Source organism: Paroedura picta, chromosome 2 (genome assembly GCF_049243985.1).
Source record: "Paroedura picta isolate Pp20150507F chromosome 2, Ppicta_v3.0, whole genome shotgun sequence".
Taxonomy (NCBI): Eukaryota; Metazoa; Chordata; class Lepidosauria; order Squamata; family Gekkonidae; genus Paroedura; species Paroedura picta.
In genome coordinates, this window is record NC_135370.1 from 148,132,110 (window position 1) to 148,148,449 (window position 16,340).

The 16,340-nt window shown below is 42.3% G+C and overlaps 1 protein-coding gene across 3 annotated transcripts in view; it reads left to right on the forward strand.

Annotated features, from left to right (window-relative positions):
- The window catches only part of LIN52 (lin-52 DREAM MuvB core complex component), a 65,289-nt gene extending 59,169 nt beyond the window's left edge, over positions 1–6,120 (forward strand). For all 3 annotated transcript variants that reach the window (XM_077323212.1, XM_077323210.1, XM_077323211.1), the window contains one exon: positions 3,938–6,120. Coding sequence is in view for 2 of the 3 variants with exons in the window: in XM_077323210.1 (XP_077179325.1) it covers positions 3,938–3,993 (56 nt within the window). In the remaining variant the exon portion in view is untranslated. The remainder of the gene's footprint in view (positions 1–3,937) is intronic.
- The last annotated feature ends 10,220 nt before the right edge of the window (positions 6,121–16,340 follow it).

A 16,340-nucleotide genomic window follows, 5' to 3' on the forward strand; every position in this document is an offset into this window, starting at 1 on the left:
ACTTAACCCCAGTTGTAGTGTAGTGATAAGAGTTGGGACTAGGATTTGGGAGACGTAAATTCAAATCCCCCCTTTGCTTTGAAAGCTTAGTCGGTAACCTTAGACCACACTGACACTCAGCCCAACCTACCTCACAGAGTTGTTGTGAAGTTACGGTTGGGGAGAGGGGGATGATGTAAGTGGCATTGGATTCCCCCGCTGGGGAGAACGGTGGAAGTAAATAAAAGAATGGTAGATCTGGTAGATCAGCGCTAGCAAAGCACTTTGCCTTCCCAGTCAGACAGAGATAGATCAAAATTGGTAGGCATGTTTGTCTGTCTGTAAGAGCAGAAAAGAGGAAAAATCTAGGAGCAATTTAAAGACTAACGAGATTTGTGGTAAAGTGTGAGTCACTGTTCACTTACTTGTCTGGAGTAAGTTAGTTAACCTCAGGCACCACAGCCTCAAGCCTTCACAACAAATTCACAGCCAGTTCTGGACGCTTTGATAACCTACTGATTACCTCAGCTAAAAGTTTCACATACAGGTTAAAGAGCACTGGGGATCCCTGGGACACCCCACACATCAGGTTGCAGTTAGCAGTTTCTGCCTCTCCTATGGAAACTCTTTGCAAGGAATTAGTGCAACTGATAGAGAACTGTCCCTTTTACCCCAAACATTGATTCATTGGATCCTCCAAAATGCCATTGTCAACCATATCCAATACTGCTGATAGGTCTAGCAATTATTAAAGGCAATGTATTGCTCTTATCCAACTGTAGTGGAGATATACAGTAGTCTTGTTTATGTCCCCAAATGCAACCTGGTCAGATGTTTCATTCACTTGTTCTGCCACATCCTGACCTGATCAATCACTTTACCCAGAGGCTGTCAGAATGCTCAGTGTGACATAGTGTATTTACTTCCTTCCACAAAATTTGTATGTCCCCCATAGAGGTCTTTGAGAGATAATAAAAGATCAACGGCCAGGAACACAACTAAAATGGGGACAAAACTACTTGATACTCCTGATGTTGACATCTGGGTCATTACATTTGGAACATATGAAACTACATATACCAGTTTAGTGCTATAGCACTCACCATCATTTTTTAAAAGTCTGTGGAAAATCATGCCCATCCGTCCCGCTTCTGGCGGGACTGCCCCGCCTCCAGGCCACTCGCCCCGCATCCCGCCATGTTGCTTAAATTGCCCCGCGATGGCGAGGCAGCGTGGGGAGAGGCGAGGCAGGAAGAGGCGAGGTGGTGGCAGAGCTGCACAGGAGGGCAGCCCAGATGGGGCGGGCGGCCAGGCAGCTGCCTCGGCCCCGCCCCCAGCTTCGCAGGGCTTCCCGGATGGGGCGGGCAGCCAGGTAGCTGCCTCAGCCACACCCTCGGCTTTGCAGGGCCGCCCAGATGGCGTGGGCCCCGCCACCGGCTTCGCCAGGACAGGAGGAGAGCACTCCTGCCGCCACCAGCGAGCAGGAGCCTCCACTGCCCCCCCCGCCGCTAAAGAGTAGGAGCCACCTCCCCTCGTCGCCGTCCCTCCCGCCACCATCGACACCCCCCCCCACTCCTGGTGTCCCACCTTATGTCTGACACAGTGACCAACCAGTTACTCTGGAGGGCCAACAGCAGGGCACAGAGCCCAGGGCCTTCCCTGATGTTGCCTCGTGACACTGGTATTCAGATTTTGACTGCTTCTGAAAGTGGGTGTTACCAGGAGGTGCCATAGTTAGTGGCCACTGACATATCTGTCTTTTAAAGTCATCTGTGTCATTAGTTCAGCCTCTGGCAATTGAGTCTAGATTTTACTTACTCAAGTCAAGAAGTGTTTCCTTTTGTCTGTCCTGAATCTACTGCCCTTGAACTTCATTGGATGGTCCTGAGTTCTAGTATTTTGAGACAGGGAGAAAAAGTTCTCACTCTGTATACCCTTTGTATAATTTTATGAATTTCTATCATGTCAGTCTTTTTTTTCTTTTCCAAACTGAAAAGTCCCTGACTCTTCAGCCTTTCGTCATAGTAAAGGTGTTGCAACCTCTTAAACATCTTGGTTGCAGTAATCTCTTTAGCCTTTCGTCATGATAAAGGTGTTCCAATTAATCTTGGTTGTCCTCTTCTATACATCTTCCAACCTTGCAGTATCCTATTTTGAGATATGATGACCAGAACTGCACATAGTATTCCAAATGAGGTTACACCATAGATCTGTACAGGGCCATATCGGCTCTTTTATTTTCAGTTGCTATCACTTAAAATCCCTACATAGATTTTGCCTTTTTCACTGCTGTAGCACATTGGGTAGGTATTTTCATTGAACTATCCACTGCGACCCCAGCATCTCTTTCCCTCTCAATCTCAGAAAGCTTAGCTGGCAACTGTCCTCCAGGGTCTCAGGCAGAGGAGCATCTTTCCCAGTCCTGCTGTCCGAGATCCTTTAACTGGAGTTGTCAGCAACTGAACTTGGAACCTCCTGCATGCAAAGTGTGACTCTTCCACTGAGCTGTGCGAGTGTTATCCTGGATGCATTCCCTACAGCAGTGGTCCCCAACCCCCAGTCCTGGGACTAGGACTGGTCCGGAGATCAGTTGGTACTGGGCCGCGGCTCCTCCTCGTCCTCCTCCCCAGCTGCTGCCTCGGAGGCTGCCCTGCCACTCTGCCACCGGCTCACCTTTGGTGCTCTCCAGCGGCTACCATGGCTGGGACTCCCCCTCGGCATGGCACTGGCCAGTGGGCGGCGGGAAGTCAGGGGCACCAGCGGGGAAAGCAAGTGGAGCAGGGGCTCAGGCTGCGGCGACATCCCACGGCAAAAGACTACCCCCCTGGGCCTCAGTAAAATTGTCAAGCATTGACTGGTCCCCGGTGATAAAAAGTTTGGAGACCACTGCCCTACAGGGTTTTTGTTGGTTGTATTAACTATTTGTTTAAGTTGCCTGATTAATGGGTTAGATTAACCGATGTAAAACATTTTCATAGATTCAAAGGCTCCGCTAATCATCAACAAAGTGTTGCAGCATTGCGTGTCCAAAGAGTTGCAATTAAAACGTATACCAAAAAGTCAACCTCTGCACATGGAGCAATATGTCTTTTTTCTGATAGTGGGCTGTTGGGGCCTTGCTGATGGGGATCCCTCAAGGAGTTACACACCCAAGGAATTTTGCAGTATTAGTCAAAAAAACTGAGCTTGTATTAAAATACATAACACTGGAGCACCTTCACTAGAATCATACGACTGACAAGTCAGAAATACCCTGCAGAAAAGTAGCTATGTGAAACCCATGAGATTGATGATGCAGAGAGGAACTGATAAGCCCTGCCTTATTGTATTGAACATTCAGGGAATGACAATACACTACAAGGGTGTAGAGCAAAGCTCTATAAACTTTACTTTAACGCACCATCCTTAGATGAGCTACACGGAGGAAATATAAACCCCATTATGTTATAGCATCCAGGGAGCATCACTGCCAGGAGGGAATGAAAATGCTGCCTCATTGATGTTTAAGATCATAAGCATCCAGGGACAAGTAATCTTGAAATGGAGGGAGACAGAGGTCCATAATATCTGAAGGGTTATAGCATCCAGGAAGAGATGCCCTGAGGAGGAGCAATGGTGCTCTAGATTATTCTATTCATAGATGGATAGAGTAGAAAAACTGAAAGAGCTCTCAAAGTTATTCCCCAGAATTATTCTGCAGTAGGAATAAAGGGAATGGGTACACTATGAAATGAGACAGCTTGTGAGTATTACAGCTGAGCTTTGATGTCTGCCCTGTACTTCCAGGCTGCTAGGAACTCTAAAATGCAGCACAGATCTATTTTTTTCATTTTATATCTTTTCTGCTACCTTTTGGCACCATAAAGCCATTTCACATGAATTTCATAAATGAGGTTAAGTGTTTAAAATGTATCTTCTTTACTCGTTTTAAAGTATTTTTCTCCTCTTTTGATTTCAGCTAGAGAAATGACCAGAGGGAAATTCCTGAACATCCTGGAAAAACCCAAAAAGTAACTGAAAGTGGAGTATGGAAAACTACCAGAATTCTGCATATATTTAAATGGGAAGGCAACTGGCTGCCTTTAGCTTACAGAAATGCTCCCCTGCCTCTTGGCCCTTTTTGTGATGAGAAGCACTAATTTTGGCAAGTGCTAACACCAGATCCCTCAGTGGGGCTATTTTGCCCCCTGTCCTTTATCTGCTCCTGAAAATTCTGCCAAAATAAGCTGGATTTTTTTTTATACAATTTCATCAGAGTAATGGTCTCATGGATCTGCAATACTTTATATTTAAAGTAAGATTCTTGTATGGTATCACCATGTGCCTCTGGGTTCTGTATACATGGCTGCTTTGTGCATCCCTTTCTCTTCTCTTTTTTAGGATAAAAACATACTTTGTGTAACTGCCATGCGGTCTTTCAGAACTAATTGACTGCCTAATTTTAAACAATATAAAATTAAATATTTATATATAAGTTATTCAACACAGATTGTATTGGCTAATACTTGGGCTTTCTCACAAGTGAGCGTTGTTTGTGACTTCTTATTAGCCACAAACATTGCAGGAAAGATGCATGTTGCCATTCTTTTTCTTACACAGGTTTCATTGCCACAGGTACTCGTTGAAATAGGGAGCTATATATCAACCCTGAAGTTCATTTCAGTTTTGTATTTGAGTACCATAGTATTGATAGGGTGGGATGGGAACCAGAAGGTCTCTTGCCTCACATCATGAATGAAGAATATTCCTGTAAAATAGGTAGTACTCTGCTTTGCCAGTTTGTCCTGCTTAAATCCAGTTTGGTATCCATCTCTAGCGGAGTCACTTGAAGAAGTAAGATTAGTTGTAATTAAAACTTTCCAAAATGGAATTTGCAGATTGCATTTATATTGTTTCCACAACTCCAGAATACAAATTCAGAAAGTCTGGTTTCTCTGCCAAAACCATTAGAGAACAGTCATAATTTATATAGTTGATATAACCTGGCAGGGGGGCCACTTACAAGTGGTTATTCACAAGAAGCACTGCTGGTCAGAAGGGGAAGTCATAATACTGAAGATCACAATCCAGCCAACTGTAAGCACCTTTAAGTTCCTTTAATTTTAATGGGACAGTTATACAAATGCTTAAGACACTTCCACTGTAATATATTTAAATGTAAGAGCTTGACTATTGTTGAACTGTGGCCTGTAAAAATTATAAGGTGCCATTTTCTTCTGGCTTGGCAAAAAGCATTTAAATACAGGTTTCTGGGCTGAACTGCTCTGTCTCTTGCAGATATATACACTTTAGTGAGTCTCTGTTCAGGCACTTTCATGTGACTGAAAATTTGTGTTGTAGAGCAGGCTTTTGTATCTGCTTTTGTTTCTTCCTTTAAAACTGTGTATATTTATCAGCCTGAGTGCAGCAGAGGCCTTTATTAAGCATAAATTGTATTTGCCATATTGAAGCAGATGAAATTTTTCACATAGTCACATTTTTACAAGACTGGAAGTTGAATAGGAAAAGATCACATCTAGATTGATGTGGGAGCAAGACTGCAAGTGATGGCGAAAAGCAAACAAAAAGTGAATGCAGGAGGAAGAATTGGGTAGGCAAACATGAGCTTTTGTGTATGGCTACCTAATTTTGATATTTCTATTTTAAAATACTCAAATTCTTGCATTTATTTGGTTTCCTTATTTTTGTAAAGTTAATAATTTTGTATTCCCATTGATATCAGTAGAACACATTTTAAGCATTGCTTTGCCTTTCTTGTATTAAAATCTATGGGATATGTGTTTGCATTCTGAATGGTCTTGAAATGCACTACAAATTTGTGAAACGAAGAAGGTTAAAAAACACATGGAAAATCACTATCATCCCAGTCATAAATCCCAAAATTCAAAAAGCAAATGATCTGGAAATTTATCTAACATGGTCAAGGCAGTAAGGTACAGTTTTGAGTTTGGATTATTTATATATTTTATATCCAAAGGTATGTTAGCATTGTATTTTTATAGATTGTATAATTTGTACTACCCTCTGTCTATTCTAGAGTGGTGTTCATATAATAAATAAAGGTGAAGAAATATGCATCTTCAAAAACAATCCTGTAAAATGTGGAAAGCGTGATATCACTATAAAGAAATTACCTGTCAATTTGATCTTGTGCATGTTTCCTTGGACACAATTTTCTCAGTCTTCCTTCTTAGTAAATGTGATGAGAATGAGTCTTGCAATCTGTTCACAGCATTTGTGGACCTCACTGCTGCCTTTGACTCTGGATTGGAACTGCCTATGGATGAAATTAGCAGGTTCCAATATTGGTAGACACCTATTGTTCCTGATTAGGGAACTTTGTTCTAACATAACTCCTACAGTTGAGGTAGACTCCACAGGCATTTTTTCAGAGGAGATTTCAGTTACTTGGGTGGGGTGTCAAATAAGGTCCATTTACTTTTCGATCTGTATTTAAATGATTTAGTCCCAAGTCTATCTAGCCCAAATTTCTTTCCACCATCTTTGTAGAGACAGAAAATATCCACTTTCCTATATGCAGATATGCAGGTATTGGTTTAAATTTGTATTGGTTTAAAGACAATACTAGACACAACTCCCCTCTCATGCTGTTCATGGGAGTCTCCTGTCCCCCAGGAGAAGCAATTCAGGGGACATTCAGAGTTGTAGCAGAGGGATAGAGGCAGAGAAGTCTCATTTTGCTAATGGAAATCTCTTCAATTTGCAGGAAATACGAGTTGATCCAAGCCAGTGGTTCTGTTTAGAGAGAAGCTATTTGTTATGATTGTGCTGTTCTAATAACTCTGAAATGCTCAATTTTAAATAATTTGCTATCATTGAAATTTTCCAAAATGTTCATTTCAGACACTTAGTAGGACTGAACTAATATGAGCTAAAATAAGCTAATTGTTTTCAGGTACAGAAGTTAAGACATTCTATTTGTACTATCCCAAAGCTTGATATTTAGAAGTACTGTCACAAAATTTTAGAAAAGAAATCTGAGAACAAAGTTAAGAACTGTTCCCTTTAAAATTAAAGCTCTTAATATTCTGCAGAAAATTTATTAAATATAACACACAGCCTCAAGCCACTCATGTCAACTCCCCAATGATAACTAGAAAGAAAAAATGGAGTCCCTTCTTTTGTTATACTTAATTTACATTACTTTCACACATTTAGAGAAAGTGTATTTGACATTTGGCTGTAACTTTTACCATTGTTTTCCATTACAGTAATTTTTTTAAGCTCAACCAGTGGCGGAGTTCCTCAGATAATCACACAGAGAATTATCTTCCTTTAGGATGACTTTTTTCTTTTTCAGTGGCCCACAGTGAAAATATAGCTTTGTAATAACACAATAAAGTAAAAATACCTGTTTTTAATTAGCAATTAATTCAATCTAATGTAATTTAAAATATTATGCAGTAATCATAGCTGCACAGTGTCACTAAAGGATAGATTTAATTGAATGCCTTAGCTATGTATTTCCATACCTTAACAAGCTTGGAGAATAGGAGACTTTCGACAAGAGGAATGTATTCCATTCAATTGTACCCTGTTGATCCTATTAAGTCTTTCACCAACCCATACTATCAGGGAAATATTTGAGTTTCATCTTCAGGATCTGGCCTTCTAAGAAGCAGTCCGGGCTGATCTCTAGGACTGACCAGTTTGTTCGCCTTGCAGTCCAAGGGACTCACAAGAGACCCCGGTAAGTAATAATAAATCGGACATACTGAATTCAGACAACATTCAAAGTAAAAGTGCCTGGCAGTTTGATGGTTTATCTTTGCTGGAGTCTTCTCAGAAGTTCAGCTACATGAGACTCGGTTTGAAATGCTCTTCTTTTGAAAAGTATTACAGCATCACTACCTCAAATTCAAATTCAAGACTAGTAACCAGAGGCACACTGTAATAGCAGTTGTTAATTAGTGCTGCTTTCTTACAGCCTCCTGAGCCCTGGCAGGGTTATCCAGGTGAAGCCCTCAGGCACCTTAATTGCCTCAAAGTGCCTTTAACTTTTTTTCCTTTTTTTTTGCAGTCTATGTGATCACATTAGTGTTACCAAGCTTTCTATCTGTAAATCAAATTGGAATACTGTTTCTGGCTCCTCTCTTTGACAAAACCTTTTCCCTAATGCCCACCTGTGCGCTAACGCCCACGCTCCCCTTCCCCCCCATGGCGCTGGCTGCGTTGGGAGCAGCCGGCCGCTTCGGGTGCCGAAGCACCCAACCCTAGTTGCAACCAATTTACAGCAACTTCAGAGCAAGTGAGGGCCTGCCATTGCCTTCCTCTGGTCTCCCTCCCAAGTACTAACCCCAGGCTTTGGAGCTTCACAATGCAGGATTACAAACTGAAGGGAATTAACAAATGAAGAAATTTGTCTTCTGACTTGTAAGGATGTTTTGTTGGTTATACTTCTGGCAGTCTGAAATTAAGTGGGCAACTCCCTTGGCCTAATTTGATAGGTGCCTCATGATTGTTTTGAGGAGAACCGGCTGCAGTTGCTGCATCTGTAAGCCATTTTACAAAATGTCTATCCTGGATTATCGGGATAGACAGTATAAAAATTAAATAAATAAAAATAGAATATAGGTCCCATTCAAATGAACAAGTGCCCTTCTACAGGCACTACAGCTCCATGATAGTAATGACCTCTCATGAACAGGCATCATCCTGGAGTTGTGTGGGTGACCTCCAATTGTGTGGCTTGTGGGACATGCCAGTTTACACAAAACAGATGGCCAGCAGCAGGATAAGCTCGAAGAGACACAGGCACACAGCAAGTAAATGAGCCAGGCCACTGTCTAATATAAATGAATTTCTAATATGTAATACATTTTTATAGGATATGGCCTTAGCCATTTATATATGCTCAATGTCTCCTGCATCCTAAGGTACATAAAAGTGTCCTCTGCAAAAATCAGTGAAGCTCATTTTGGCTTTGGCTTTGGAGAAAAATGTAGCCATACGAAATGCCAGAGAAAATGAAACGAACTATGTCAAATGTGACTAGATGGCCTGTTTTAGAGCAGAACTAGTGACCAAACAGTGACGCCGATGCTATGTTCAGAGCAGCGTATTCCAGTCAATTAAGTTTCACATGGAACTAAGGTTTTTTTGATGAGTTATAGAAGTTGCTGACCTTTGACCTGTCTGCTGACTTCTGTCCCATAGCTCCCTGGCGAGTGATACTCTTACACTCCCTGCTGCCTTTGTTACAGACACCTTGCCAAGAGAAAGCACAACAAAGAGGGTGATTCCAAAATACAAACCAGTCATGACTCTTACCTGATCACTTTTCCCCAGAAGACTGCGAAGCAGCACGTGTCAGGAAAAAAAGACATGCTTGTTGGTAGACAAAAAGAATAGTCACAGAATGCATTTTTGCTTCCCTTCTTTCAAGCTAAAATTGGCACCAAAAACATTATAGTTTGAAATGCTATAAAAAATTATTGGTGAACTCTGTCCTGGCCAAGAAAAGTTACAGAATTCTAATATCTATTTGAACTATATGAGGATAAATTCTTGATTTAACTTGCATCCAGAGTCTGCTCTTAGTTGCCTCTTTTTCCCAGCCTTTGCAAAAAGTTTAACAGATTCTTGACCTGATTCAAGTGGGTAGCCGTGTTTGTCTGAAGTAGTACAACAAGATTGTGTCCAAAGGTATCTTTAAGACCAACAAAGATTTATTCAAGGCATGAGCTTTTGTGTGCATGCACACTTCTTCAGTTGAGAGGAAGGGTGCATGCACTTTTGTTGAGATTCTTGACCTGGTGTTGTTAATTCTCATATCCACTATAATACACATTTTTAAAAATCCTTCATAGTGCAGTCCTGTGCATGTTTACTCAAAAGTCAGCCTTGTGTGTTCAAAGGGGGTTACTCCAGACAGCTGTGCATAAGATTTCAGCTTGAAACACAAACTTGTCTAAGTGCACTATAAGTATTTTAAATAACATCTGTCCATTTTTTTAATTGCTGATTGAATGTTTGGGAAGTTGTTACATCATTAAGAGAACTGAGCTGTATAAAAATCTTTCCCTCCTTGTTTTTACCCATTTGCTGTAACAGCAATCCCATTGTGGTGCTTACTAATACATCTCCTAGTATCTCGAGTCTTGGGAATAGAACCCAAAGGATCCTGATTGAGGCAGGAAAAAAACCTGACCGACTAGCCAAGCACAGAGCGCGTCAGAGAGAAGTATGTCATAGCCGTGTACACTTGGCTTTGTCATTGATGCAGATTTTCTGATGTCTCTGGGCTTGTAGTCTAAACTATGTTGAGATCCTCTGTACTATAGTACTTGCCTTGGTTCTTTGTTCCTTGTTTACTCAGCTTTCCGATCAAGATTCTATCAAGGAATATGTGAGGAACTGATGCACCAACAGCACTAAGTTGACTAAGGAGAACACTTTGCTAATTTGTTTAAAACAATGGCAAATGGTATGGAGTCTCTTTAAAAAGTACTCCCTGCCTTCCACTGTAAGCCATATGGGTATGAGAAGGTCATCCACTCTTCAGTTTCCTGATTTAAAATACTGGCTCCTTGGTTATGTGTGCCTACCTTACTGGGGACATCCAGTTCTGTTTCTAGACCTGTTATTACCAATATATTGTGTGAGTGTGGCAAAGACTGGAATGAAAGTCCATCTCTACAACTTTCCAGTTTAGTATTTTCCCTTCTACTCTGTCTTTCAGCTAAACCAATGTCAGTTGAGGATTAGCCTCTACTGTGATTTCATTAAAAGTAATTATCTTCCTTCTAGCATTTGAGATTTGAGGTTAAGGACAGAATGTTTGCAATGTGCCCAACAGTGACTGAACTCTGGGAAGCAAAATATGGCATGTGGCAAGGAATTCAGAAACTTCAGCATGTCTGCCCAGGATTGCCAACTGCAGTTTACGAAATTCCTGAAGATTTGGGCAATTCCTGGGGATGGTGGAGTATGGGAGAGGGATGGGTCACACCAAGGATGTGATATCAACCATAGTACCCTCCCTCAAAAAGTGCCATTTCCTACAGGTTAACTGGTCTTTGTAATCTGGAAATCAGTTGTAATTTTCAGGAGTATATTGACAACTTGTGTATTTGTGTTCACATTTGAAAATGCAAGCACTGGTGTAAGAATTCTAGTACAACTGTCAGTTACACCCTAGTTCTTGGTCCATGTTTCTGCATTCATAGACTGGTTTCCCCACCTTTATTTTTGCCATGACTCAAATGGAGCAGACTGGGGCAGCATTTTTCATGCCTAGATCTTCTAACAAAGAGAAACTACACACAAAAGAGCATACAACAAATTAAGAGCATGAAACAAATTAAGGAAATCATTTAAATTCACCCAGTTGCAGAATTTGATTTTTGTGCAGCATAATTCCAGAGCCTTTAGAGAAGCTGATCATTTGGCAAATATGTATTCAAGGGGACATGTCTTGTTGAAAACAGGCCCAGATTTCAGCATGCAAAAATATGGTATAGTGTAATTGATTTGCAATAATAAACAAGAAGGGGAAAAGATGAGGAAGAGGAATATAGACTTATGGCTGGCCACTGGAGGAAGAATAGGCAGGGTCAAGGACATGATTTGCCCCTGGCAAATAACTAGCTGATGTCAGGGTTTCTGGCGTCTTTCCCTTTGGTTCTTATGTTGCAGCAAAAGGCCTCAGTAGTTTTCTCACTGCCTGTCCACTTCCCCTTTTTAGTCTGTGGCAACTGTTACTGCTATTTGTGGGGCAGGCAGCACTGGCTGTTGCTTGTTAGGAGAATTTTCTCCAAAGTCAGACCTATGGAAAGAGCCGTGTGAAGCGGAAGACAATTAGGGGCTTATTAGTGTCCTGGGGAGACGTGTAACTTGTGTTGCTGGGACTTACCAAAACAGCGAGAGTCTTACAGGCAAGCTCCAGCCGAGAAAAGACTGAGGGATTGTCTCACCTAATTACGGGGAATGGGCCTCTTTGTGTTTGTGATTCGGTACGGTTGTCCGATCGCTTTTCTCTGGCTGCTGGCTCAGTCCGAACTGGAAGTGTGCTAATTAGAAGAGAAATGGACGTAGTGATCCTGTCAGCTCTTGTTACCGGCAGGGACAAAGCAGAATATTATTCTGAGGCAATGTTTTGTGAGTGTCCCTCTTCCAGCTCTCATTAGGGGGAAAGGCTGATGAATGGGGAGGGGATCTTACCACATGGGCTGGCTAATGGAGCCCAGGCGCCGTCACTGTGCTAATTAACGGGCTCAAGCAAACGCTTCTCCAACCAGCAGTTCCAGTCATTGCACCTAGGGCCTCCGAAGCCTCACTAGGTGGGTGAGTACAAGGGGACATGGTCTCTGGACAAAGCTCCTGGGCTTTCCAAGGTAGGTCATGTGAAGAGTTGAAGAAGGCCTACTCGGTCTGTCAAGCTGCCCACAGCTCTTCCCTCCTGTTCTCTGTCTTGTTGTGTTCTTCACACACACACACACACACCCTTCAACCCAAGGAAGGCAGCAAAAGCAGGATACATATTGAACCCCCTCCCTCATTAAGCTTCCATACTTGGCTGGTAGGTTCATTCATCAGTCACAGGTTGTGCAGGGCTGCTTTCAAATCTGAGTACTAAAGCAAACAAGATTCATTGCCTCTGAATCACAAAAGAAGTTAATTCAAGAGCTGCCTTGAACCAAGAGGGAAAGACGGATATAAATGTTTTAATAAATGAATCAGAGAAAGAGGTCCTGGTTTAGTGGTATGATATATACTTTACTTGCAGAAAATCCTAAGTACAGTCCCTTGTACTGAAAGGTCTTGAGACAGCAGATATGAGGAATGACCCTACCCCTTGTCATTGCCCAAGACCCTGGGAAGCTCTAGATACTCCAGATAGTTACATGGTCCTGTGGTCTGAACCAAGGCAGCTCTGTATGTTCTTACGATTCTAAATAGTTGATGAAATTTTGCATTCTGAGAATCTGCATTTAAACAAAAATGAGCTCTTATCCTATGAAGGCATATACTATTAATAATGTAGACATTGCTCTGTGTTATCTCAATCTTCCAACAGGGTAGGGCTAACTAATTTTTCAAGTGCTGTGCTTCTTGCACAATATTTTTAAAAATGTCTGGAAGACACAAACTCAACTATGCAAATTTAGCAAATAGTATTGCTTAATGTATGCAGGATACAAAGTTTAGACTGAGCTAGAGAGGAACATTGATTCTTCTAACATTCCTATCCATGCTGTAGGCTTTAACTTTATAGTTCTGGGAGCCATTTAATTTTGCTTTCATAATTTTGCTCATCACTGCAAAATATTTGAGTAATGATGCTCTGCACAATACCCATTTGTAAAAGTCAACACCTGCCGCTTCCATACCAGGAAAAAATAAGCTGAACAGGTGAACATATAAAACCACCGGGCTTTAGGCCATTTAGCTCTTGGATTCATCTTTGAAAATGTCTCTATTCAATGACCAGTAACTTTCAGGACTCTTCTCCACTTCCCAGCCAATGGTTTTTGCCAAAGTTCAGGGGAGGGGAAATAAGCTATTGATGTCCTCTACTGATAACAAGGAAAACCTTGTGCAGTGAGTAGAATTAAAGAAGAGTGGGGATGTTTGTATGGTTACCTGGTGGCAGGCACCATGATGGAGAGTTGCACTTCCTCAAGGGAAACCATGTCTATTGAAGCTTATACTGAATGTAGAAAGTGTGTGTGTGGGCTTTTTGATAAAATTTTGATAATTTTTTGATAATTTTGATAAAATTTGATAATAAATTCAACCTTTGATATTAACAGATACTTTGAATAGGAATTAATTTCTGTCCTAGAGCTGATACACACAATTGTTGTATTTCCAGCCATTACTAAGTATACATACTTCTGTGATACAAAGTGGAGAGAAAGATTTTTTTCCACTTCAGAATGTCCAGCAGTCAATCAGTTAGAAACAAATAGTGGCTCTGATGTGTCACTATAATTTGGTTCCAGACTTGTTCGTGTTGCCATTCTCCATCCTGAAAAGCCAAGAACAAAGCTCGAGCCATCCTTTCCCCCCCTTGTTAGTGTTGGTCAGCTATTCATTAGACCCGCACCAGGTACAGCATGGCACCATATTGATGTTCTTATTGCTGGCTCAGGCAGTGATGGGAACCCCCCCCCCCCCCGCTTTGTTGAGGTAGATGGTAGAGTTGGCTGACCCTTTTTTTTATCATGTTGTACTACCCATAAAGGGTCAAATTTACTGCCTGAGAATGCTTTAAAATACACCTGTGTCTTGAGAACTGCAGACTGCTTCTTTTTTAGGGGAGGGTTGTCTCCATTTTTTGAAAGTAATGATCTCGTCATGTTCCTCATTGGCTGTTGCAAGTATATCAGTTACTAGGGCCTCCATTTATTTATTTGATTAATTGACTGACTGCAGGCCTTTCTCTCAGTTAAGGAACTGTAAAATAGGGACTGATTCTGTACAAGTTGTTTTGGATAAGACTCCCTGTTTAAGAACTGTAAAATACATCCATGGTCATGTAGTCCAACCCCCTGCACAATGCTGGAAGTCACAACTACCTGCCCACCCATTCACAATCTGCCTAAGTTCATAAAATCAACTTTTCTGTCAGGTAAGTATCTAGCCTCTGCTTAAAAACTTCCAAAGAAGGAGAAGCCACCACGTCCCAAGGAAACCTGTTCCACCGAGGAACCGCTCTGTCAGGAACTCCTTTTGGATGTTTAACCCAAAATTCTTTTGAATTAATTTTAACACATTGGTTCTGGTCTGACCCGCTGGGGCAACAGAAAAAAACTGTGCTCCATCTTCTGTATCGGGGGTCATCAACCCCCGGTCGGCGGCCAGGTGCCGGGCCACGAGGGCCACGGTACTGGGCTGCCGGCAGCCGCGCCTGCCTCCCCCCGCCCACAGCAAGAAGGAAGGGAAGAGGCAGGCACAGCTGCCGGCGAAAACGCGCATGCGTGGCAACTGCGTGCATGCGTGTTAGCGCCACCTGGTGGCAAAAACACGCATGCGCGGCAACTGTGCGTGGGCCTTTGCGCAGTACCCGGGCCGTTGGCTCTCCCCTCACCCTGGAGGCGGTCCCTGACCTGAGAAAGTTTGGGGACCGCTGTTCTATATGATAGCCCTTCAAGTATTTGAAGGTGGTTATTATACAACATCTGAGTTGTCTTGTCTCCAGGTTAAATAGACCAGGCTCCCTCAATCTTTCCTCATACAACTTGGTCTCCAAACCCCTCACCAACTTTTTAGCCCACTTCTGGACACACTTCAGTTTCTCTACACCTTTCTTCAGTTGTGGTGCCCAAAACTGAACACAGTACTCCAAGTGAGGTTTGATCAGAATGGAGTAAAGTGGTAACACTACCTCGCGTAATCTGGACACTATGCTTATTTTAATACAGGCCAGAATCCCATTTGTTTTTTAAGCTACTGAGTCTCACTGCTGATTCATGTTCAGTGTATGGTCTACTAAGACTTCTAAGATCCTTTTCACATGTACAACTACCAAGACTAGTCTCACCCATCCAATAGCCATATATTTGATTTTTCCTAGCTAATTGCAGAACTTTACATTTTTCACTATTAAAATTCATTTTATACATTTTACCCCTGTTTTCTAGCCTGTCATTCTACTCAATATAACTTTAAGTTCTGGGTTTGTGCAAGAAGTAATGTCACTTTGCGACATCCAACAGTTTGTCCCTGCTCCCATATTCTCCCACCGTGGTGCCAACTAGGGCTGGCAACCCTAAGGGAAACTGATTCCTGTAATCCAAAAATCACCAATAATTCTAAAAAGAATAGGAGACCTTCAGGCCCCATCCTAAGGTTGGCAACCTTCGGGGTGGTGGTACAGTGGGTCTGGGGGAGCTGTGATAGTTCTTGGCAGTATAGCGATTGCAGTGGTACTCTGTTTGGAGTGCCCTTTATAGAATCATAGAGTTGGAAGGGGCTATACAGGCCATCTAGTCCAACCCCCTGCTCTACGCAGGATCAGCCCTAACCATCCTAAAGCATCCAAGAAAAGTGTGTATCCAACCTTTGCTTGAAGACTGCCAGTGAGGGGGAGCTCACCACCTCCTTAGGCAGCCTATTTCACTGCTGAACTACTCTGACTGTGAACATTTTTTCCCTGATATCTAGCCTATATTGTTGTACTTGAAGTTTAAACCCATTACTGCGTGTCCTCTCCTCTGCAGCCAACAGAAACAGCATCCTGCCCTCCTCTAAGTGACAACCTTTCAAATACTTAAAGAGGGCTATCATGTCCCCTCTCAACCTCCTTTTCTCCAGGCTGAACATTCCCAAGTCCCTCAACCTGTCTTCATAGGGCTTGGTCCCTTGGCCCCAGATTATGATGCAGCACAGCTGTA